This window comes from Lontra canadensis, unplaced genomic scaffold (assembly GCF_010015895.1).
Source record: "Lontra canadensis isolate GAN:19392208 unplaced genomic scaffold, GSC_riverotter_1.0 scaffold120, whole genome shotgun sequence".
NCBI classification, from domain to species: domain Eukaryota; kingdom Metazoa; phylum Chordata; class Mammalia; order Carnivora; family Mustelidae; genus Lontra; species Lontra canadensis.
In genome coordinates this window covers 4,119,929-4,144,875 of record NW_022631114.1, presented here as the reverse complement: position 1 = coordinate 4,144,875, position 24,947 = coordinate 4,119,929, and the positions used below count along the sequence as shown (strand labels likewise).

General features: G+C 46.4%; 1 protein-coding gene across 1 annotated transcript in view; it reads left to right on the top strand.

The window, feature by feature from the left end:
• Positions 1–24,947, top strand: part of GALNT2 (polypeptide N-acetylgalactosaminyltransferase 2) — a 180,376-nt gene that overhangs the window by 115,247 nt on the left and 40,182 nt on the right. Inside the window, exon 3 of the mRNA XM_032841093.1 lies at positions 1,083–1,236. Within this exon, the coding sequence (XP_032696984.1) occupies positions 1,083–1,236 (154 nt within the window). The remainder of the gene's footprint in view (positions 1–1,082; positions 1,237–24,947) is intronic.

Genomic DNA, 24,947 nt, shown 5'->3' with positions numbered 1-24,947 from the left:
GGACATCGGGTCCTGAATTTTATCTTTGCTTTGAGTCTGTCTTTCCTTCCGCCTCTTTCCCTCAGAGTGCGGAGGCCGTCGCCTGCTTCTACAGGTTTTGCCCTCATTGCGCCCAGGCTTGCCCAGGCCCACCCCGCCCCGCAGCGCTCCTGTTCCTAGATCCCAGGCTACCGCCAACGTGGTCCCTACACCAGATCCCAGTCGAAGCGCCCCGCTCCGCTGTCGTGTTCCCTGGAGAAGCCGTGCTTGGCCTTGTGGGGGGGTGGCTGCATATCTGGCCGCGAGCCGGGCACTGCACATGCGGACAGGCCACCGTGCCTCATTCCCTCTCGACGCGTGTGCTGGGTGGTGTGTATAGTAGGAATGGCTCTGTGTCCCCCTGGTTGGGTCAGACATGGCAACAGCTGCAAGAAGAATCCCTCAGGGCATGTCACCGAGGGGTGTTCGGACAGCCTGTGCTCGGGGGCGTCATTCTTGGTTTAAATGTTTATTTCTTTGGGACACCAGGGTGGTCCCATCGGTGAAAGTATCCAGTCTTGGTTTCAGCTCAGGTCCCGATCTCAGGGCCGTGAGATCGAGCCCCGCGTTGGGCTCCACACTGAGCACAGAGTCGGCTTGAGAGTCTCCCTCTGCCCTTGCCGTTGCGACTCATGTGCACGCGCTCTGTGTGTCTCTCTCTCCCAAAATAAATTAATTACTTAATTTGGACATTATCTCTTTCACCATATGTGAGGTATGTTGGGGCATTACCGTAATCCCTGGAAAGGTGGGACAAGCAGATATAAATCTCCTCTGTCACAAAGTGTGCGCCACACCGTGCTTGTGCAGGCTTTGGTTGGCACAGACTCTTGTTCGCGAGACAACACCTGAGGTCCACGGCTCTGACTTCCAGGTTGCACACTGTCCAGTGGACGGACATGACGGTGCTCGCTTGGGCTGTTTTCAGCTAGTTTGCTGATGACGATTGCCAGGAGAGGAAGCCCTAGGCACTAATTCCTAAGGCTGCACTGTTCCCGTGGTGCGTGTGGGCCCCCCCGGGCTCATTTCCCCTGGTCCCACACCCTCTGCTGTGCTCCTTGCAGGAAAAGTGCGGTGGCGGGACTTCAACCAAGAAGCTTACGTTGGAGGGACGATGGTCCGCTCTGGGCAGGACCCGTACGCCCGCAACAAATTCAACCAGGTGGAAAGTGATAAGCTGCGGATGGACAGAGCCATACCTGACACCAGACACGACCAGTAAGTACGGAGTGGGGAGTGGGCCGGGGGCCTCACTTGCTTTCTTCCCACAGCCCAGTAAGTAGCTTTCACTGGGCCACTCACATTTTCCCGTTCCTCTGGGCAGCTGACCGTGTGTTGTGCCTTCTACGGCTGGTGAAGCTGGAAAAGTTCTGGGGCATACGGCCACGGGACTTCACCCGCGGGAAGTGACAGGCCCATTTGGGATCAGATCCTAGGCTTTTGGATGGCCCGAGGCAGCATCTGAAGGCTGTGGGTTACTGGCCAGAGCGTGGGATTCAGCAGGGGAAAGTTGTGTTCCTGCTGTCATGTCCACTCATCACTTGCCTTTTCTAAAATCTGTGCACACACAAGCATCATTTTCCATCGTTCAGCAAGTCTGTCGGCAGGAAGAAAATCTGAATTCTTGCTTATTAGGACAGTGTTAAGTCGGAAATGCTGTAGAGACTAGAAAAGGGAAAGAAACAGCCCAGCAGGGTAGGTGTAAGACTGAGACAGGAGGCACAGGGTGGCCTCTGACCACACCAGGAGCTCTCGTCTGCATCCTTCTCTTGATTCTTAGGAGATCTGGGAGCTGCGGGGGGGGAGGGCACCCCAGGGTTCATCAGGCTTCGCCGACGAGGTCTCCAGACATCCTAACGTGTGTTCATCACCACTTACCAGCAAAGTGATATCCCTGGCCCTTGCTCTGACCTCCCAGCCTTGCTGGTAGGAAGCTCTGATTGGGAGGCCGTTCACACAGGCTTCGCTGGGGAATCATCTTGTTCCAGATTGTTAGAGAATAGGCAGCCACATTGGAGGGCAGCTGTTTTCCTGGGGGCTGCTCACTGAGTGACTTGGGGAGTCCTCCCTCTGTCAGGGATGGCACGTCACGGATGTACATCTATTGTGACTCAGACGCTGTGTCTGGGTCCTGGGACTCCAGCCAGAAAAGTCTTGTCCTGTCCTGGTTGGGGGGGCGGGGTGTGGGGGATGACCGATAAACCAGGAAGCAAGGGGGTACAGCCCCCTGAGGCTTGGACAATGTGTTGCAGATCAGTGCATTTGGGCCCCCTAGGAGGTAGGAAGGCCAGGAAAGACCCCAAGGAGGGACACGTCCTGAGCTGGAGGCCTCTGGAAAGAAGGACAGGGAAGAGGCTGTGACAGCCCACCCTAGGCTTGCAGGGAGCCAGCCAGGAATCCTGTCGCTCTGGGTGAGCGCCCAGGGATTGAGAGGAGGGTGAGCTGATGAGAGAAGAAAGTCAATGACATCACCCACGGACACATCTTACAGTTTGCCCTTGTTTTTCTAAGTCCATAGCATATGTGGAAAGTTTTGTTTTGTTGTTGTTGTTGTTGTTGTTGTTTTCTCTCCTCCTTTCAGGGGAATGTGACCTAACTGTAGGCACAGTTAACTGCCAGGTGGACTGTGGAAGTAATAAGGGTGCGGTGTGTGTGTGTAATAGATTGAATGTAGGAAACGCATGACCGATGTGTAAATGTATGTGATACGTAATGTTAAAATCTTACCATTTTTCTAGATCCAGTCCAAAATACTGTTTAATGTCTACTGTGATCCAACCGTCCTTTCTCGGGGCAGTCCTGACCCTGCAGCCCTGGTTCAAGTCAGCACTTAAGTTAGCACCCTCTCTAAAATAGGGCTTGCTGACCTGGGATCCGAGGACCCTGAAGAAGCCACATGGAGGCTGTGAGACCCTAAAAGTCCCAAAGCTCTGTGTGCCACCCTGGGGCATGGACATGCCTGCCTGTGTCGGGAGAGGTCCTAGGTGCCTGGGTCCCCACCACCAACCATCTCCAGGCTAACTGGCCTGTGTCAAACGCTCCTTGGGGCACCCTCATGCCACCCACCAGCCTCGTGGCGCGGGACACAAAGGTGGTTCTCATGGCACAGAGAACAGGGAGGCTCCCGCTGTGTCAGAACTTGCCCAGTGACTAGGAGCAGCTAACTTAAGGCCAGAAAGGGGCAATGTGGCTTTTTAAGAGGGGCTGGGCCTAAACCCAAGAGAGTAGTTAGAGATCGAGCGGACTCGAGCTCGGAAACCTCCCCTGGTGGCTGGACTCGACTGTTTGGAGCCCCGTCTCGACGAGGTGGTATGTGTGTCACTGCTCCGCTTGGGTATGAGTGTTTTTCTCTGGGGCTCTTCTTCCGTCGTCTTTTCTTTAGAGCCGCGAGAAAGTGGTGTCTCTCTCGACGGCTCGTCAGGGTCTGGGCAGTGGTTCTGCCTCCATTGCGAGCCCCTGACAGTCCCCCAGACCATATATAGACAGACGTCCGTCCTTTACAGTTTTTGAGATAGGACTTCATCCGAACAGGTGTTTGACACTTCGTCTCACGGTGGGATGTGTTGGAGGGCTGGGGGGGCCAGTGTGAGTTCCAGCTACCGTGTGACGTTCGTTTGCATGTGTTCAGGGAACAGCTGGGATGCCTTCCCCGTTTGTTTGACTTCGGCTAAATTAAAGTCTGCCCAAGTCCGGCGGATGCCTGGAACTGAGCCAGCGTGCTGTCCTCAAAGTGTGAGCTTGAGGAGAACTGCTCCTATTAAATGTCAAGTTAAGGAGATCAAGTTACCTCCGTGACTCCCCTCCCCCACCCCCCACCCCCGCTGTTTCTCTAATAGCAATTAAGGCATTTGACCTTTTACACAAATGTCACATTTTTGTTTATCTGCCTCTGCAGTATCCCCCTTGGTCTGGGATTATGGAAACCTTTGGATTCAGCCTTCACTTGGGATAAATCTGAAAGCAACGGGCATGGTTCATTATGACCAAGGTGTCTGGAGTCCCACAGATCTTGGTCACAATCCCAGACTCTCCAGTTCTTAATTCTGTGGCCTTTATCATTTGTACGATGATGTCACACGGTCACCTCTGGTTTCCGTGAGGATTAAACAGAATGTTCACAAGGGCTGCTTCCTCCTCCCACAAGATTTTTTTCAGGGGCCACGTCAGCAAGGAGGCCCTTGACCTTGACGGCCTCCCCTAGGAGTGCAGCCTCCTGGCCGCACGCCAGCATTCCTAATCCCCCACACCCTTGATTTTCTCCATAGCTCATATCACCCCCTACACACCATGCGTTTGACTTATTTACACCTTCCTCTGTCTCTGCTCCTCAGAATAGTGAGAGCGTGCCCGGACGGGATGACTCTCTGCACCCAGTAAGCCCGGCGCGTATGTGTTGAGCCAGTGTATTACTCAGCACAGAGCCTGACATATGGCGAGCGCCCACGGAGTCATTAGTGATATTAACAGTCATAAAAGAATAAAGGAGAGCGAAAGGGAGAGTTTTAAATAGTGGAACTCAGATGAACCCCAAATAATTCCACCATGTTTATATTCCTCCTGGCCTGGAAAGCACTGCAGTTAGCATCCTTGTTGTCTGTTGTGTGGGACAGATACAAGGGGTCAGGGGCTCAGAGCCTTGCAAAAACAAAAACAAAACAAAACTCCACACATTTGGGTATGTCTTAGTTACATTTTTATGTGTATTAAAAAAATTCTGCGCCAAAAAAAATACAGAGAAGCAGGAAGCCTCGAAAAGCTTGCTGGGAGTGAAATCCTACATCTGACCTACAGGAAACCCTTAGAAATTAGAAAGTAGAAGCCCATGCTGTCCTTGAAATACAGTTTCTCCAATCCAAAAAAAAAAAAAAAAAAAAAAGCTTCTTTACCTCATTTAATGTTACTTGAAATCTCAAATAAGCTATCAAGACCAAAAGTAAATTTTAAAAAAACTGATGGGAATTTTGAAAGTGCTCTTTCGGACCTTTGGTTTCTTCCCTCTCCCGCCTCTGGGAACCTGTTGTTACTGGCCCAGCAAAAGATGATGCTGGAGCAGCCTGGGAAAGATCCCGATACATGTGCACTGAAGGGGGAGCCAGCAGGACACACTAATGGATTGGACGAGGGGTGGCGTGCCAAGTTTTATGCTAGAACGAAGGAAGAGACGGGATGCCTTTGCGTGAGATGGGGGAAGCTGAGTGGAGCCGCTGTGGGGGGTGCACCCGGAGCTAACATGTGCACGTGTTCCGTTCCATACACACTTCTAGATGGATGTGTGTCTGGTGTGCAGGAGAAAGGCCTTGGTGGCAGTGTGAATTTGGGAATGGTCTGTGTGCAGATGGTGTTTAAAACCATGCGTTGGACGTCATGTCCAGAGAACACAGACAGAAATAAGGAGAGACCCAAAGACCAAGCTCTGGTCCACCATGGACATTTTGGCTGTAAACGTGAAGCCGGTGCTAACACTTGGAGGATGGTCCAACATGGTAGACCGCTCACTGTTTCCTGTGGGCCGTGAGAAGTGGAAAAGTACTCTTGTTGCCTTTTTAGAATAAGGGTATGACAAAGCCTTGCCAGCACCCAATGCAGAAGGGTTTTGTGGTGTTTGTTTTTGGTTTACATTTGAGTGTGTGTTGTTTTGTTTGCCTCGCAATGCGTCTGATGGCAAAGTCAAGTCTGGAAATCAAGCGCAACCCAAGAAGTTTATAGAATATCGTTCTGTCTGCTGGGGAAAGCTGGAGCTGGTTTGCTTTAAAATTGTTTATAGAAGTAAAATCAAATAAACCTTCAGGGGGAGAAACCTTATTATCTTGTTTTCTTCTTTTCCCTGTCAGCCAAACACCATTCCTTCTCATTTATTTATTCAAGTTGCCGAAAAACGAGAGGTTCTTGGAAAAAGAACAAGTTTTGCTCAGGTTGCAAGAGTTTAACGATCAGAAAGTTTCTCTCTGTGTTACCGCCCTCTCCTTTGATCACTAAGTTTAAAAATGAAGGGTTTTGAAACATTTTTGAGTCTAACACTGGAACACTGCTCCTGAGAACCGGGCTGTCTCGACTGCATCCCACAAATGACCCTTCTCTCAGAGAGAAGTGTGTCCAAGCTGCCCATCTAATGGATTCATCTGGCAGGCTCTAAATCGAGAAAACACTGTTTTTACTCAGTCCATAAATTAAGAGTTGTAAGGTTTGGTTTGGTTTCCTTCAAGATCATCACCGAAGGGCTGTGTTTTGAACCAGTGTTTTAAGTGTCTGGCCGTGATGCTGCCCAAACACAAAGACCAGGACTCTGGAGGGAGGGCCGTTCTTCCTTCCTTTCTTTTATTTATTTATTACTATTATTTGTTAATATATTTATTTTTTGCAAAATTTCAACAAGAGGGCAGGCCTTTAAGTCATGGGCTGTGCTGTTTATCCTGGCAAGAACGTCCGTGTTGATGTCAGCTGTTTTAAGAGCAGCCGATCGGGATTAAGGGTTGTGGGGGGAAAGATACGATCTGAACTTCTCATTGTGGCTCAGTAAGAATAAACAGAGTGGAAGCCAAGAAAAAGTTTTCTGCATAAACTCAGCCGCTTGGAGGGACGCTCAGCTGCAGGCGATGGTCATAGGACTCAGGGTTTGATTTTTAGGAGAGCAGAGGGTCCAGGGAAACAGGAGAATTGCGTCTCTGCAGGGACTCTAGCTCCTCGTGAGTGGGTGCTTGAAGGTGGGGGGCGTTCTTAGGCAGGCCCAGGGCTTCGTTGTCATTTCACATTTTTCTTATCAAACGAATGTGTTACAAACACCCGCAGCTGACGTCATTTCACATTTTTCTTATCAAACGAATGTGTTACAAACACCCGCAGCTGACCTCCCGACATGGTAGCTGCCTCCTCCACAGCCCGGCAGGGCTCAGACCCCCGAATGTCTGGCCATCCGCCTTGCGGATCCAGCTGCACGACCTCTGTCCCACCATCCTAGCATGTTCTAAGTTCAAGTGCCTTGGGGGCATTTGTGGCCAGTGGGGCTGAGGGAGGCTGGCTTAGCGCACCAGCAAGCCTTTAAAGTCTGTTCGGTAATCACGATAGCAGAATATTTATTGGGCATTTTATCCATCATGGCCCGTGCTCGGCCTTTTATGCACACTGACTGTATTTAATCTGCTGGCACTCCCGCCAAATAGGGAGGGAGAGCGTTCCGTGGGTGATGTCATCCACCAGTCTCCAGAGAGCCGGCTCCTGAAAGCCCTGGGGCCTCACCCAGCAGGCAGAGTGGCTGACCCCATGCTGGCTGGGGGTGGTTTCCCCCTTCGTCCTGCTGTCAGCAGGAGTACCCTTAGGGCGTGGCAGACACTTGGGGTACCCCAGCCCCCACCGAGGCACCACCTGTATCTAGAGCCCTGAGCCCCTGGAAGTCCAGGCACATTACCATTCGGAGGCCGTGACATTGACCACATTTCTGGGCCTGCGTGATTACCGGTAGATGGCGAGCTGAGCCTCAGAAGCTGGGCCCCTTGCCCGCGGCCGCACATGCCGGTTGGTGGAGGAACCGGGGTGCCAGGTACCTGACTGCCCACCCAGAGTTCCATCTCCAGCGTGGCCACCTTGTCATCGGTCTTCATGGGTGCCTTTCTCCTGCTCCTGGTTTACGGGCACAAATCCTGGCCTGAAACTTAAATGTACCTAAAAAGCAGTCAGAGCTGGAGACTCAGAGCCAAACGCCTGAGCCACATTGGCCCTCCGCCGGCCACCTGCTGATGGAGTCCGGAGTCTTCAGTTAAAGAGAAGCAAGGTTTTTGTTTCTCTCCCTCCAGTCTCAGGCGCCCCATAGGAACATAATGGAAGAACGCGCCCCATGTCCGTTCCCACCAGAGAGGTGTGGGTGGGTGGGCAGTCGGGGGCAGCCGGCGGCAAGGCTCTCCACCACCTCATCCTGGGGCCTGACTTGCCCCTTTGTGTGCACAATTCCAACCACAGCCCTGCCACTGTTCATCAGCTTCTTTTGTCTTGTGTTTATTTGCTTCTTTTTTATTTTTAGTGTTTTGTAAAACCAGCTCCAACAACAGGCTACTCTTCTTTTCCCCTTTGATTCCCCTTTTTTGACTATTTGAGGCCTTATCAGCATCTAAAATAAAGAATGCCCTAGACTGGGAGACAGTATAAGGCACAGACAGTGAAGATTGTCTGCTTCTGTTAGCGGCTCTGACAGCCCCGGTGGAGGTCTCCTCTTAAAAGATCGGTAGCCAACATCTTGAAAGCTGAATCCCCGAGTGGCTGTGCACGCGCATGGCTCAGTTTCCCTGGCTATGACTCTGGGTTATAGAGATGGCACAGTCCTAAATGAGTCATGTAATTTTGTTTCTTTATTCTTTGCTTCCCTTTCCACCAACATCCTGGGACTACGGTGATGAACAGGAAGGTCCACCCTCCCAGCCCTCGAGGAGTTAGCGGTGCAGAGGGAGAGGCTGGCGGATACACAGTTGCACAGTCCAGGAAGGGCAACCAGCCAGCTCAAGGTTGTGTTCCGTTGCCCTCTCTTCTTTGGGTTTTAGACCCGTTATGAGAGGCCGTTATCCTCTGGGCAGCCGGGCCCTTTTATCATCATGAAATGCCCTCTTTACCACTAGGAATGCTTTTGTCGTGCTTGGTATTGGTAGAACTGCCCCATCTTTCTTTGGCTTAGTGGTTTCTCTTGTCTGTTTTTTCCCGTGCTTTCATGTCCAGCCTTTTTTGGTCTTACATTTAAAGCGTATCTTCTGTAAGTAGCAGCTAGTTGGGTTTTGGATTTTTATCCACTTCAATAATCTTGTCTTTTATTTAGACTATTTAGTCCTTTCACATTTAGTACGAGTTCTGACGCATTTGGGTTTAATGCCAGCATCCCTCTGTCAGTGTCCTCTTTTGGCCACCTGCTTTGTGTTCTTTTTCTTCCTCTTTTCTGCTTCTTTTGATGTAAGTATTTCCCTCTCTATTAGCTTGTCGCATTCTTTACTTAAGAGAATCTAACATAAGTGAATAATTGTATTATTTCCCAAACAGTGCATGGGCCTTACAGCTCTTTCTCCCATTAGCTTTCCTCTCTCCTGCTTGATGGTCTCTTTTGTCATATGGTTTTGTTCTCTCTTTATGTGTAACTCCACAGGACATCTTCTGGTTTTTCATGCAGTAAATATCCTTTCAATTTATTTGCATATTTGTGTTCCCATTTTTCCTCATCTCCTATAATTTTCACTTTTCCCCCAGGACCGTTTTTCATCTGCCTGAGAACTTCTGTTAGTACCACTTTCCTGGCAAGGAATGCTATCCTTTTATGTGTCTGAAAGCACCTTTATTTCACTTTTAGTTTTGAAAAGTATTTTCACTGAATTTACAATTCTAGGTTGACAGTACTTTGGGCACCTTTCTGTGGTCTTTCTGTTGTCTTCGGGCTTCCATTGTTTCTGGTAAAATATCAACTGTTGCTCTTACTGTAGTGCTTTTTTTTTTTTTTTTTTTTTTTTTTTGCAGGCATTTTAACTTTTTCCCTAGCTGCCTTAAAGAGATTTCTCTTTGTCTTTCGTTTTCAGAAATTTCACTGAAATGTGCCTAAGTGTTTCCTTTGTACTGAACCTGTTTGGGTTTGTAGGTTTCCTGAATCTGTAGCTTCGTGTCTTTGATAAGTTTTGCTTGTGCTCCATGTTCTCTCTCTCTCTCCCTCTGGGCCTTAATTCTATCTTCGTTAGAGATTTCTAAATGTCCTTGCCCCTCTTGTGCTCTTTTCCATATTATTTATTCTTTTTTATTCCTGTGCTTTAATCTAGGTATAGTCCTATTGGCCTTCCTTCTGGTTCACTAATTCTTTCCTCTGCTCTGTATGTTTTGCTCTTAAGTCCATCTGCTGGTTTCTTAATTTTAGCTAATGTATTTTATTGGGTAAGAACAAATATAGAAATATTTAAAGGCCCGAGCTGGTGTTTTCATCTCCAAAGAGGAGTTAGTTTTGCTCCTGGAAGACAGTTAAAATAGGGCAGATCACCTGGGTCAGGTCTGAAACTGAGCTGGCATAAAGCTGGGTTTCAGCCTTTCATAGACCTCTGCTGAGTGTCCAGTTCTCTTTTTCTACTAGGAAGTAGCCCTTTGGGATGCCACCTGGAAGCCCAGCATATTTATTAGAGCCCCTTTTCCTTGGCAAGACTTGAACTCCAGTTCTGGGCTCTGCAGCTCCAGGCCACCTGCAGAACCTTGGCTTCTGTCCCCACCTGCAGAACCCTCACTTCTGCTCAGCTTATCCAGTCTCATGGCTTCACACTGCTTGAGGGGAAGAGGATCAGAGAACACTGGCCTTACTCTGGGGGCCTCTCTTCTTTCTGGGAACCTAGCCCTCTAACACCCAGCTGCCTCATGAACTCTCCAGTGCCTTCAGAGAGATTTTTTGATGTATCTCATCCACAATTTCTAGTTCCTTTTAGCAGGTAGATTGGTCTATACCAAAGAACTTTACAATCACTGAAAACAGGAGAAAAAAAAAAAAAACTGAGTGTCCTATTTAGAATCCAAACTCAGTCTGAATCTTGACAGTTCATAAATTTTGTCCTGAGCAGCATTGTCCATCACAAATAAGAATAAGTAGAAATAGCTGTGGACTTGAGTGGTTAATGGCTCTGTCACTTAACTCCCCAACTAAGGTCAGAATAGTCTCTGTAACCTCTGGGTTTTTTATCTGAAAAACCTCGATAATGCATGCCCTCTCCATCTTACCCTTTGCTATTAGGCTCGCACATCTGTGAAAGACTTCATAAGCTGCAAACAGCTACACAGATACAGGCTATTATTGTATTATTATTTTACGTGACCAGCAGCTTGTGTATATGAGAAGTCCGCTTTGAGCAAGGACTGAATTGTTATTCTGTTAAGCTTTACTCTTGATATGTGTGTGCCATTGAGGGCAGACTTTCAGCCTTCTCTGTATGAATGCCTCCGTTGTGCTGAGGGGTAAGTGGGTCTTCCCGTGCAAACACGACATTGGAGAGCATCGCTGTTGACCAAGAACGGCCGAGGAAATAACTTTGAAACAGGGATTCCGCCTATTTCAGAAAGAAATTAGAACAAGAAAAATGGGGGTCATCAGCGAGTTGTTGGTAAATGAGATGAATCTTTGGGTCTGAGCCAACCCTTGTCTGTTGGCCACTCACTTGAACGTGTTGCTTCACCATCACCATGTAACTGGTAAAGATTTTTCTTTTCTTTTTTAGTAGGAGGATTTTATATATTTTAGGAAATAGTCAAAACAGGATAAACTGTGTTTCAGCCTTCTCAGCCCTTTGGGCTGTATATTTTACTTTTCTGAAACAATACGATTTCAGAGATTGCTTGCGTCTTTTTGATGAGCTGGAAAGAAGCAGTGTCATCCCTCGATGGCACCTGTGTCCTTACCCATCAATGCCTGCCTGCTCAGCGATGTGACTGACCACTTCACATGCGTCCTGGAGTATTAGGTGTTAGCGGTGGAGCCTATGAGAACCCACATCTCCATCCCAAGCTGTAAAATTAGAAGTACAGACTTTTAAAATAACACGCATCTTAACTATACCGAATCCGTTGTGATTTCCTCCATCTGACAGTGATGAGAGAAAAAGAAAATCCACATCTTTGGAAATTTGAGTCTATTAAAAGAAGGAAATACCCCAATAGGAAAATTGCACTCAGGTTTGAAGTTTTATATTCAGCACTGATTTCTTTTGACGCTTGCATTCATGCATTCATTTAGCAAGCATTTGAGGACTTACTGTGTCACAGGTATTTTTCTGGTCGCTGGGGAAACGTCGTTGAACAAAACTGATTTTTTTTTTTTTTTAAATGGCTGCCTTCCTAGAGCTTACATTGCATGGGGGTAGGGGAGGTTAGAAGACCGTAAAATAAGTGTTAAAGTCAATAACATGTTAAAGGCAATACAGAGAAATAAAAGAAGGGTGGGGTCAGAGAGTGTGATAGTCAAGGTCAAAGGTCCATTGAGTGCTTAGCCACAGCAAAAGAAACAGCCAACAAAGTGAAAAGGCACCAACAGAATGAGAGAAAATAATTGCAAATCCTATATCTGATAAGGGGTTAATATATAAAATATATAAAGAGCTCATACAACTTAATAGCAAAATATTTAATAATTAATATATATAACTTAATATATAATTTAATTAAAAATGGGCAAAGGACTTGAATAAACATTTTTCCAAAGAAGATACATGAATAGCTAACAGGTGCATGAAAAGGTGCTCGGCATTCCTAATCAACAGGGAAATGCAAATCAAAACCACAATGAAGTATCATCTCATACCTTTTAAAAGAACTGTCACGCAAAGACAAGAAACAAGAAATGTTGGGCAGGATGTGGAGAAAAAGGAACTCTTGTGCACTGTTGGTAAGAATGTAAATTGATGCAGCCACTATAGAGGACGGTATGGAGGTTCCTCAAAAACAAAAAATAAAGGGGCACCTGGGTGGCTTGGTCGGCTAAGCCTCTGCCTTTGGCTCCGGTCACGTTCCCAGAGTCCTGGGTCGAGCCCCGCATCAGGCTCCCCCCAGGCAGTGGGGAGTCGTCTTCTCCCTCTGCCCCTCTCCACTGCTCGTGTTCTGTCTCCCTCTCGCTAATAAATCTAAAAAAAAAAATTTTTTTTAAATAGAGCCACCCTATGATCCAATAATTCTCTTTCTGGATATTTATCTAAAGGAAACGAAATCACTGTCTTGGAGATAGCTACACCCATACACCCCTGTGTTTCTAGCAACATTATTTATAAAGCCAATACCTGGAGCAGTGTTAAGTGTACATCAGTGGATGAACAGATAAAATCTCTCTCTCTCTCTCTCTCTCTCTCTCTCTCACACACACACACACACACACACACACACACATTACTCAGCCATAAAAAAGAAGGAAATCTTATCTGATCTCACATGTAGGTGGAATCAAAAAAAAGAAAAAAAGGAAAGGAATAAGAAAAACAGATAGAAAAAGAAAAGAGATCAGATTTGTGATTACCAGAGGTAGGGGTGGGGGGAAAATTAAAGGCAGATGATCAAAAGATAGAACACCCAGTTAGAAATAAGTACTAGGGATGCGATAGACAGCCTAGTGAATTTAGTCAGCACTGTGTTTATTTATTAATTTAGTCAGTATTTTATTAAATAACTAATTATTAAAAATAATTATATTTTTATATTTTATTTCATTTATTTTATTTTTATATATTTTTATTTTATATTTATTTAAAAATTTTATTAAATCATTTAGTCAGTATTTAATTAAATAAATTTATTAATTTAGTCAGTATGCTATGTTTGAAAGGTGCTAAGGGAGTAGGTCCTAAGAGTCATCATCACAAGGAAAACTAAATGTCTTCTTTCTTTCCTTCCTTTGTATCTATATGAGATGATGGATGTCAGCTAAACTAACTGTTGTAATGACTTCACAATATTAAGTCGAGTCATTGTGCCGTGCACAGTTTATGTCTCTGTAAAATGGGGAAAATATAAATAGGTTATTGGCGAAGGTTCTCACTGACAGGAAGGCATTTAGGCAAAGATCTGAGGGAGGGACAAGGCAGCGTCATCTGGATAGTGGTAAAAGGGTTCCCTTCAGGCCACATGGCAAGGGAAATTTCTTTGAAGAGGGAGTGCGCCAGGCACATCAGGGCGGCCAGGAAGCCGGCGTGGCTGTGCAGGGGGAGTAGGAGATGTGGCAGGAGTCAGCGCATCTGGGAAGCCTGGAGACTTATTATAAGGACCCTGGGTTTTCCCCTGAGAGAGATGGGAGCCACTGCAGGTTTTAGAGCAGAGTTACATCATCTGAATTAGGTGTGTAAAGGATCCTTCCTTTAAAGGTGGCCGTGTTAAGACCAGGCTTATTGGGGGTGGAGTGGAAGATGCAAAGACAGAATCCAGGAAACCCATGGAAGTGACCCTGACAGTGGCTCGGAGCAGGGGGTTAACAGAGGAGCTGGTGAGAAGTGCTTGGATAATGGATGCATTTTGAAGGTAGAGACAAGAAGGAGGCTGAACGGTAGCCTGCAGAGTTCAAAGGTTGAGGCCAGGGTCCTTGTCTGAGCTGCCTGAAGAAGGCCCTTTACTGCAAGGAGGAGCGGGAGTGCTGGGGGGGGTGCCGCCACCAGACTGCCCGAGTTCGAATCCTGGCATTCCCTTGGCGCATCCCTGAGCCCCTTGGGCCACTTCCTTCAGGTGTAAATTGGGACGATGGCGGTGGGCATTTCATGGGACTGTGGTGAAGGGTGAATGAGTTAACCCTTGTAAGTTCCTTAGCACACAGTAGGCGCTACATGAACGTCTGCTGTGGTTAGGGAGCAAGGACTTGAGGGGGGGTACCCTTCGATCCAAGTGGAAGGGTAAAGTGAGCAGTGGAGATATGTGACAATCTGGAATTCAGGGCACAAGCCTAGATAGAAGTTACCCATTCGGGATTTTGAAACAGTTCTCTGTGGTATTTAAAGCCATTCTGCTATCCATCCCTGAACGTGTGTCAGTCACTAAACCCGGAGATACTTCTGATCACAAAAATGGCTTCAGTGTTAATAGGTTTGTTCTCCATGGAATTTTTCTCCCTTATGGTGATTATTGAATTTCCTCCAGTACTTACACTGTGACCCTTGAAACCAACACCTGTTTATGGTTGATAATTTTTATATTCTCTCCTGTTAAGTGCAAAGGCCAACGTGGTTCTTCCTCTTAGTACTCATATGCAAGTACTACGTTTTAACCCTGGAGAAGTTCCCAGTTGTTGCTCTGAGCTGGAAGGAAAACAGGGCTCTGCCTGTGTGGTTCAGGCTGTCTGACATGGACAGGCCCCTGGGACTGTGAACAGCCCACATGGCTTGGAGTGTCTTTCTCTTCCTCTGGCCTCCCTTTCAAATGAACTCCTTCCTCTTCTTGCCACCCTCTGCCTAGTCCCTGACTCCTCCCCTCAGACCTGCTGCAAGCAGCAACCTCCGGTGACTCGTGACTCAGGGCATTGCCTGGACCCGCCTCCCCAGGCACCACTCCTGCCTGCTCCTTCCCATGCAGGAAGTCACAGAAGACACTAACAAGCATAATCCCATTCTGACCCCTGCCCCCTGGCCTGGCCCTGCCTCCTCCCTCTGCTCATCCTTCAAGACACAGCTCACCTTTCTTCTTCCAAAAGACCACCTCCGACCGGGCCCATGCCAGGGACTCCCTGCCCCCAGCTGACATCCCCTGCAGCCCATTCCCCTTGTGTGCTAGAGGGGCTCCCTCATTTCAGAGCTCATACATTCTTCCCCCGGTATTTAGTAAGCTTCTTGGGGATAGAGACTATCTGTGCTTAGACAGCTCCCCAGTCCCTCACTTAAACTCCTGAGGAATTCAGATTTTTTTTTTCACTCCAGATAGATATTACATAGATTTATTACATAATATCCTTAATTCTGGGGTAATACCTTGTAATTAAATGCTAATATTTTTGTGGGAAAACTTAATGAGCAGTCACATGAAGCGAGATGAACAAAGCTGGTAGATCTCAGTCCAGGTCACGCTTTACTTGCCAGATGAATTCAGGTGGGCTCAGGTTTTGCCAAAAAATAGGATATGAGTTGTTTTTTTTGTTAATAAGAGTTTCAAATTTGGGGAGTGTAGATCAGGGATTATGGACTCACAGGTCAATAAAGAAGAATACAAAGTAAGTGTCCTTCTGTTGCCACATGATGACCAGCACCTAGACCTGGAGGGACCAGAGCCTGCCCTCTCCTGCATTACACAGTGTTGAGATGAAGACGACCAGGTTAGCAGACGTATTCGCCCTCAGGTGTATTAGATGGTAGAGGATAGGTTGGAGAGGGGAGTAGAGACCCCAGGAACAGTCTTCAAGCAGCTTGATCTCCTGGAAGGCTTCTGGAGTTTCCTGGAGATCAGCACTGAGTGCAGCTGCTGATACACTTTGTAACTCCCTTCCCCTCCACCACTTGCCCAGGGAGCAGATCTAGATCTCATTTGGTGGCTCCTGTTAAAAAATGGCTCCATTGGCCCTGTTGACTCTAGAATCCCATTTGTAAAGAGGGGTCCAACAGTGCACGGTGGTGTCATCATCTCAGCACTTTGTTACAGCCTCCTGAAGGGCAGAGGGCACTAGGATTTGTCTCTGCTGGGGTATAAGCAGTCCCAGCACCGAGGAGCTCAGGGTGAGACACAGATGACAGGGAGTCTGCTGGGGGTGGCGGTGACACCCCCTCCCACGGTTGGCAGACTGTATCTTCAGCAAATCTGCCCGTTTCATCTAAACAGTAGTGAGCCACCCTGAAGGCTCTTGCAGAGGACAGCTTGTATCAGACCTCCTCAAAGGACTCTGAATTTCCTTAACCATTTCCTTTCCTTTTGACATTAGCTTTTAAAAAGTAGATACACGTTTGTGTATATTACTGCCCCCCACCAAAGGAAATCAAACCAGAAAGTTAAAAGGAATTTCACCTGATCTAAAAATCTCAGTAGGCAGGAATAAGCATTAGCATTCTTGTGAATGCCCTCCCTGATCTTTTATATTATCCTCCGATAGTTAGATGCATGTAATTATATAAAAATACGTTACTATATTTGCTGTTTGGCATTTCCCTTTTATGTTTAGTTAGCTAGTTCTCTGGTGACGGAAGTAAGGATTGTTTCTTTTCGGTTTTAATGGTAACAGTGTTGGGGTGAGTATTTTTGAATAACCTTTTTGTGCCCACTCATTTGAAAGGAAGTCCTGTTTTAAATGTCACTGTACTACTTGGTTCTGAGAACCTACCAGAATGTATTCCCTATATTGCTGAGTTTGGCGACTTTTCATTTTGGGTTTTGGATTAAGATTCCTAATTGAAATGATCTGTGGTTTCCCTCTCTCCCTGCCTCCCTTCCCTTCATCTGGCTTTGGCTTCATGTTCCTGCTAACTTTGTAAAAGGAATGTTAGAACAGTCATCTTTTAAAAAGATGCTTAAGAAAAACTTATTTACAAAGGAATTATTTCCTGAAGTTCACCTATAAAAGTCATCTGAACCTAGAACCATTTTTGTTTTACTCGAAGCAGCCCTTTGGTAACTTTTAAAAATTCTCTCATGGGTGTTGCATATGGTGGGTTTGTCTGTGTTGTATTTGAATTAATTTTGATAATTTGTATCTTCCCAGAAGATCATAGGTTTCGCTCGGTTTTCAAATTTATTGGCTTGTGTGGTGTGCACATGCACTTAAATCTCTTTTCTGTTTAGAAATGCCAGGGGTTTGTCTCTCTGGGTTTTTTTTTCCCCGCTTTCTCTTCTTCTTTGTCTTTTACCCTTTCTTGCTTCGATCCTTAGGAACCAAGAGCTGGGATTACGCGTACATTCTAAGATTTATCTGTTTCTAGCACATTCATGTCAGCCTTTGTTATTTTTTATTTTCTTCCCTCTGCTTTCCTCTGCCCTCCCCCCCTCCCCATTAGAACTGGATGTTTACTTTATGTCTGTTACATTTGTTTCCGACAGCCGCTTTGGCTGAATTTTCCCTACTATGAAATGTAGCATTACAGTTTTTGTTGTTTATGCCTCCTTTTAAATGACCTTTTATTTCTTACTCATCTGGAATTCTACGTTTGGATGATTCTTTAATACTATGCTTATTTCAGAGAGAGTTTCAAAATTATAAGAAATTGATTTTTTTTCTTTTTTACCTGTTTAAACTTAAACTTCTTTCTTTTCTTTTCTTTTCTTCCACTTCATTGTGGAGTAGTCAGACATTGCAATATGGTGATTTGACTTGGAGGACACGGAGGGCTTTATTTTTAGTGTGAGATCAGGGATGGCCGCGGTAGCTCACGCAGTCAAGTGTTTCGGTCCCTGACACTATGCTCAGCCCTTCACAGGCGTTGCTCATGTCATTCCTGTAACAGCTCTGTAGTAGGTGCTCCTGCTGGTATGGTGTTTTATACTTGATGAAACAGAATCCCCAGGTTGCATACCTCGGCCATCGGAGATTAGGTCTGACTCCAGAGGCTACAGTCTTTCCTTCTCATTTCTATAAATATCTGATTTTTATTTTTTTTAAGGCTGGTAGTATCTATCATTGTTTCAAAGTTCAAAATTCACCTCTTAAACCAACTGGATTAATTGCACTGGAAACCTCCTGATCCCTATTACCATCCACTCAATAGAAGAATTTGAAACTCCTACTACAGTTTGATGGGTTTCTGTTTATTTCTAAGAGTATTTGCTTGATGTATTAGACTGCTGTGATTTGGGACCTAGAAATGATACATTTTCAATGGATTATACCTTTATTAACATAAAATTACCCTCTGGCATTGCATCTGATGTTTTTCTGTTTTGCTGGGCATTTTACTGTTTACGATGTTAATATCTTGCTTGTTCCTACTTCTGCTTATTCTTGATATATTGTCTTCTGTTGGTTTTCTTTTTGTGTTGTTGGTGTCATTTTGATTAAGGTTTGTCTTTTGTAAGTGCGCAGCCAGCACTGTATTTTTATTTTCAGGCTAAATTGATTGTCCGAAGTATAATCGAACACTGTGCCATGTTCATGATAGATCTTTTCTCTGATGTTTTATGTCATGCTGGGTTTTTTTTCATGCCTGTTTTTCTCACCATTTTCTTTCCTCTCTCACCTGGAAAACATGTTGTGTTTTACTTTGCTGGTCTTCTGTTTTGTTGGTGGTTTTCCCCTCCCATGGCTAAGAAAGTTTGTTTCCTACATGGGAATCAACTAGTTGTACCTTTTCCTGTTGATAAGACTTCAATAAAGACACTGAAGTTAAAGGAGTGTTGGTTTTATGGTAAGAATAAAACCGTATGTGTCTCCATATTAATACAAATTAATATGCTTTTACTCTCTCCCACTCACTTTCTGGTTTTGTTGATTTACCTGGAATTCGACACAGATTATTGTCAAGATTATTTTATATAATCATTTAATTATATTTTATATAATGATTTTTTTAAGCGGTGTTTCATTTGCATCACCATATATTACCCAAGCCTGTTAGAATGTCCTGCTGAAGTAATTTTCACACGTCCTACCATATTATGCTGTAAGTTGAGTCTTGTTTTGTTTTTGGTTTTGGGGGGGGTTATTCATTTATTTATTTATTTTAGAGTAGAACTTCAAATGCATTTTCAGGCAGCTTAAATAACTGAAATGCTGTGTGAGCTTACTCAGCCTGAGAATTACTTTCCACTCCCTAGGTACATAAATGGTAAATTCACAATGCCCAGAATTCTTGTGGCAATTTTTTTTTTGAAACTCTTCTATGTTGTTTCATGGTTTTCTGTTTAGTATTCTGATCAGGTTCACTTACTGTGTTGTGTCTGTTAGGATACTTTAAGCAAAAAGGACATTTTATTAAATTATTTAATAGGAAGTCTGGAGGCAACCCCCAAGGCTGCTTCAGCTGGCTGAGAACTGATGTCTTTGCTACTGTAGTCAGCACTTTTTTTTTTTTTTAACCTTCTGGTTGTAAAAAGGCTGCCATAGCTCCATGCATCGCAATGACTTTGAAGACTTTAAAGGGGTCAGAAGTGTTCTTTTCTTCAGTGGCTTATTGCTTTTCTGGACCTCTGCCCAGCAGACTTTCTCTGATAATCCCTGGGCCAGAACAAAGTCGTGGCTCTCTGTGACCATGATGACCGAGGCTGGGAAAATGAGTTTGTCTTAGGGCGGTGAAGACTTACCTCAGACACCAGGCACTGCACCCAAAATGAGATCTGTCAGAAAGGAGCAAGAGAGGGTGATTTTTTGCAATACCAAGAAGAGTGTACCTCCTTCAGGTGTGCCTAGTGGCATCCACAGAATTGTAGAGTCCAGAGGACTGAGCGTAAAACATAGTAACTGTCAGTGTCCAGAAACATCAGACAAACTTATCATTCTTGACCATAACATGCCATTCTGTCACTAACTAGAAGTCGATGTATTTTCCAAAAATCGCAGAAATTGCTGTTATATTTGACATGAGTAGGGATTCGGGAACCAAACAAATTACCCTGACATCAGTTGGAAAAATGTGTACACACCATACCGACACAAACACAGGGTGTTTGGTTCTCTATTTGATAGGCTGAGGCCACAGGGGCAGTTAAATTAGTGAATCTTCTACTTCGAGGTTACATACTTAACATCTTTTTTTTTTTTAAGATTTTATTTGAGAGAGAGAGAGAGCGTGCACGCACATGAGCAGGGGGGAGGCACAGAGGGAGAAGCAGGCTCCCCACTGAGCAGGGAGCCCGATGATGTGAGGCTCGATCCCAGGACCCCAGGATCATGACCTGAGCCAAAGGCGTCCCTATTACTCTCGCCCAGGGACATCATGGACTGTGTGCCATCAGCCATGTAAGGGAATGGATCTGCCACAACCTGCAGTTATCAGTCATTGTATCATTACAGGAAAAGTTTATCTGTGTCCAACAGTCAACAACACAGAGCCATTAACTGTATCTTTCAAAAGAGTGGTCCTTCCGAGTGTCATCCTTGACGGCACATAGCTTTCTTCTACCAAGTTCAGAAAATCCGACCTGCTGCTCAGTGGCCACCCAGGCTCCATTATTTTGAGGCCACGGCTGCAAGACAAAGATCCCGGGCAGGGAACAAAGCCCACTGCCTGAATAATCCCTAAGAGAAATGCTCTTCAAGTTTAGTCACTTCAAGACAGCAGGGAGCCGATAAAAGAAAAGCCCGTCTCTGCACAGAGAAGTGAGAAGCAAAACTCAGTCCTCGGCAACTTGGAAGCAGAGTTGGTATGGCTGGGTGGGACAGTTGGTGGCTGGTTCTCGGGGGGAACAGGCAAGGGGCGAGAAATGGAACATGTGGTTCTTCTTGTCTGATACGCAGCATGGGCTTCCCTCCAGAGAGGACAGCTTCTTCCCTGGCCCCCGGAGGAACGAAGCGTGAAGTCCTGCACTCTCCGTCTCCGCATGGCCTCTGGGCAAATGGCGAGCTGGGGCGGACAGCAGAAGCGTCCTTGGCCACTTCAGGAGGCTCAGACGGCTTCATCCAGGCTGTAATTTTCACGACTCGTGATAGCTCTTGACTCCTGAGAAAGTTCTTGGTTGAAATTTCATGCCTGTAAAGCTGGAGGCAATAAAGGGCAGATGATGGGTTTTGAATGAAAGACCATTTTTACGCCCATCACATGGTGCTTGCTGCTGGCAGCGCGTGGAAACCTCACGCTTTCGCTCCCTGCGGGGAGGACACCGTGGGTCCCAGGTAGCCCTCTCTGTGGCTAGCTCTGAGTGGGGGGTGTTCAGTGAGCGAAGAATGTGTGTTCATGCATCACCCGCTGCCTGGGGCCTGTGTGTCTGCTTTCGCCTCTGGAACCGCTGGCTTTCCAGGGCCATCAGAGGACTTCCCAGCAAGCCTGGTAAATAAGCCCGGCTTGAGTGTCTCACGCCACAGCGAGGACAAATACGTTGTTTGAGGACGGGCTCCTGTTTCATATGCATTCGGGGTACAAGGACCTGCCGTCTCCGAGAGCTGTTTTAGACTAATAATTTCTAAGTGAGACAAACCCACGGTGATTAATGGGGCTTACTTATTCCCATCGCCTGCCAACTAGATTTTTAAGAAGCTTAATTTCAGATGGGTCCTGTAGAGGTTTTTAAATGTCTTAGAATTTGGTTCTCTTCCACCTTAAGAGACCTCTGTACATGAAGCTGTCTAGCTATTAGGACTGATCAGAAATTAGTTGATTAGGTGGAATATGGTACCATGATCACAGTTTGGAGGATTAGTCAGAGCATGTTTTAATTAAATGAACACTATACGACAGCGAGTTGGCTTTCTGCTTCTTTTTCTTCTTCCCTTTCAATTTTTACTTCCATTTCCAACACCCCTTCTACGCCAGGGTCTGTCCAGCCTTCCTAGCACTCTGCGGAGGCTGATTATCAGCGGGAGCCCGGAGAGGAAGTGCCCAGGGTGCGGGAGGGATCCCACCCAGGCTGGCCTGGGAGGGATCCCACCCAGGCTGGCCTGGACAGGCTTCTCATGCCCTGAAGGTAGGGGCCAGCCTGTTTTAGGCACGTCCCACCTCTTGAGTCCAGGCCTCACAGGCAGGCTGGGTCTTCTTCCACAGGACCCTAGCTGTGTTGGGGCCTTATTCTAAAGGCCTTAGACTTGACTAGACACGTCGGGCTTCACAGCCATGGGAGAGAGTGAGCAACACAGCCCAGACCGGGTCCTTACATGACAGACACTGGGACTCGACTCAGCTTGAGATGTGACAGGGAACGGGAAACCAGGATCTTCTAGAGAAGTAGTTTTTTAACCTCTGTGCTCTGTGCTTATCAGAATCCAGTGTTTAATTCCAGAGCTCCTCAGATGAGTCTGATACACCTCCCTAGTAGAGGACTGACGTCCCTCCGTCTTCTGCAAAGTTTCTTAAAATGAGGCCTAAGAACCACCTCGCATCAGCTTCACCTGGGGGAAGGGGGAGCTTCTGAAATCAGGTCCTCAGGCATCACCCGGACCTACTCCAGGGGCCAGGGCCAAGGCGCGTTCACAAGCTTTTCAGAGAGTCTGACACTGACTCTCCAGACTTCGTGGGGATCAGGAGCCAGAGGACACTGGCATCTTGAGTGAAGCGTACGTGCCCAGCAGGTGTGTATGTGCTGCACCCAGTTTAGCTGCAGCCTGGCAGGTGCCCTGGCTAGACCGCTTGTGTGGGAAATGGCAGCTCCTGGGGGGACCGCTGTGTCAGGCCTCCGGAACACATACAAACAACAGACCCGCCGTTTTTATCCCCATTGAAACGGAAACCACGCAAGCACATCTGTGGGTGAGCGCAAGGGGGCCAGCGTGCGTCCGGGGCCTCTCTGGGGTCACCTGCTGGTCAGAGCCTTCGTCCCAGTGTCCCGTGTGTTAACATCTCCTGCTCACACATCTCCAAGCACAGGCAGCGAGCAAAGGGGCTGGGAAGTGACAAAACCACTTGAATCTATTTCGAGCTTTTTGAAACATCCGGCCTCGGTCTCCCGGTTGGTCTCACCCTGCCGGCAGGTGTGCATGGAGGCTGGCACACCGTCAGGGGCTCGCTGGGCGGGACATGGCGGTCTGCGCAGCCCTGGGGCTCCTCCCCCCGCGGTTCAGTCTCCCCGGGGCCCGTGGTGTGTGCTTTGACAGAGGATGGAGACGCACCACGTCCCTCTTTCCTGGAGTTAAAAAGCAAGTCGTTATACCTCAGGCCACTTCTCCCCACCTCTCCCCGCCCTCCTCTTGGTTGAGAGCAGAACCGCCTCTGTTTCTGCTTCTGGAGAAGCTGATTGGATTCGAAGCTGCACGTTTGCTCCATAGTGGAACCCAGGCCCACTCTGCGACTCAAAAAGGAGGGAAAACACAACCGGGAAAAACCTCAACAGCAGAAGGAAGGACATAATGCAGGGAAAAGAAACATCTAATGAGCTAGAAAAACACAAAGTAGAGAGGATTATATAAAGCTTGATCTTCAAAAAATAGAGATCTCCAAGAATACTGATTAACTGAAATAAAAACCATGATTAAATAGTATTAGGGAAAAAACCACAGACATTACTCCAGATCCAGTAGAGCTCGGAAAGACCATAAGAAAATTGTAAGTACACTTTTATGCAAATAGATGCGACAGAATTATGTGGAATGGATATTTTTTTTTAGGAACGTGGAAATTGAAAATTACCAGAATCACTCAAGAAATAAAAAGTAGGAATAAATACAAGCCACGAAAGAACGTTTCGGCAATAAAAAGTTTGCCTCCCCTGTGTAAAACACAGGCTGGTTTAAAGAACAGGAAAAGAGGGAAATCTACCCCATTTGTTTCACGAGGTTGGGAGTACCTTGCTGTGCAATTGGAAAAGGAAAGCATAAGAACAGAAACTTGGAGACCAATCATGGTTATGGTTGTAGATTCAAAAGATGTCAACCAAATACTCACAAATCTAATACAACTCTACTTAAAAAAAAAAAAATCATAGAGTTTATTTTAGGACTACAAGTACGAGCAGTGGAAACTGTTTTTCTTTGTTTTTTAAATTTTATTTATTTATTTGACAGACAGGGATCACAAGTAGGCAGAGAGGCAGGCAGAGAGAGAGAGGAAGGGAAGCAGGCTGCTCTCTGCTGAGCAGAAAGCCCAATGCAGGGGCTGAGAACCCTGAGACCATGACCTGAGCCGAAGGCAGAGGCTTAACCCACTGAGCCACCCAGACGCCCCTGGAAACTGTTTTTGTTTTGTTTTGTTTTGTTTTTAATATTTTATTTATTTATTTGACAGAGATAGATCACAAGTAGGCAGAGAGGCAGGCAGAGAGAGAGGAGGAAGCAGGCTCCCTGCTGAGCAGAGACCCCGATTCAGGACTCGATCCCAGGACCCTGAGATCATGACCCGAGCCGAAGACAGAGGCTTAACCCACTGAGCCACCCAGGTGCCCCCATGGAAACTGTTCTAATACAATTTACCTTCTCAGTGGATTAAAGAAGAAAAGCTAGGGGCGCCTGGGTGACTCCATTGGCTGAGTGTCTGACTCTCGGTTTCAGGTCAGGTCAGGATCTCAGTGTCATGAGATCCAGCCGCCCCCTGGACTCCCTGCTCAGCATGGAGCCTGCTTGGGATTCTCTCTCTCTCTCTCCCTCTGCCCCTCCCCCTACTTGCACACATGCATGCGTTCTCTCTCCCTCTCTCTCAAATAAATAAAATATTTTATAAAAATAAAGAAGAAAAGCTATATGACCACCTTAATAGATGGAAGGAGAAAAAAAATCAGTAAAATTTAGCACTTACGAGGGAATTTCCTTAACCTGATTAAAAGTATCGATAAAACATCCTCAGTAACATTATGCTTAATGACGAACATTACCCACATGGACATTGAAGATGGGATGGAGACAGGGATGTTCTCTACTCCTTTTTTTTGAACTCGCATATCATGCCGCAGGCCATCATCTCCACCTTATTAAGACATGAAATGTGATGCAG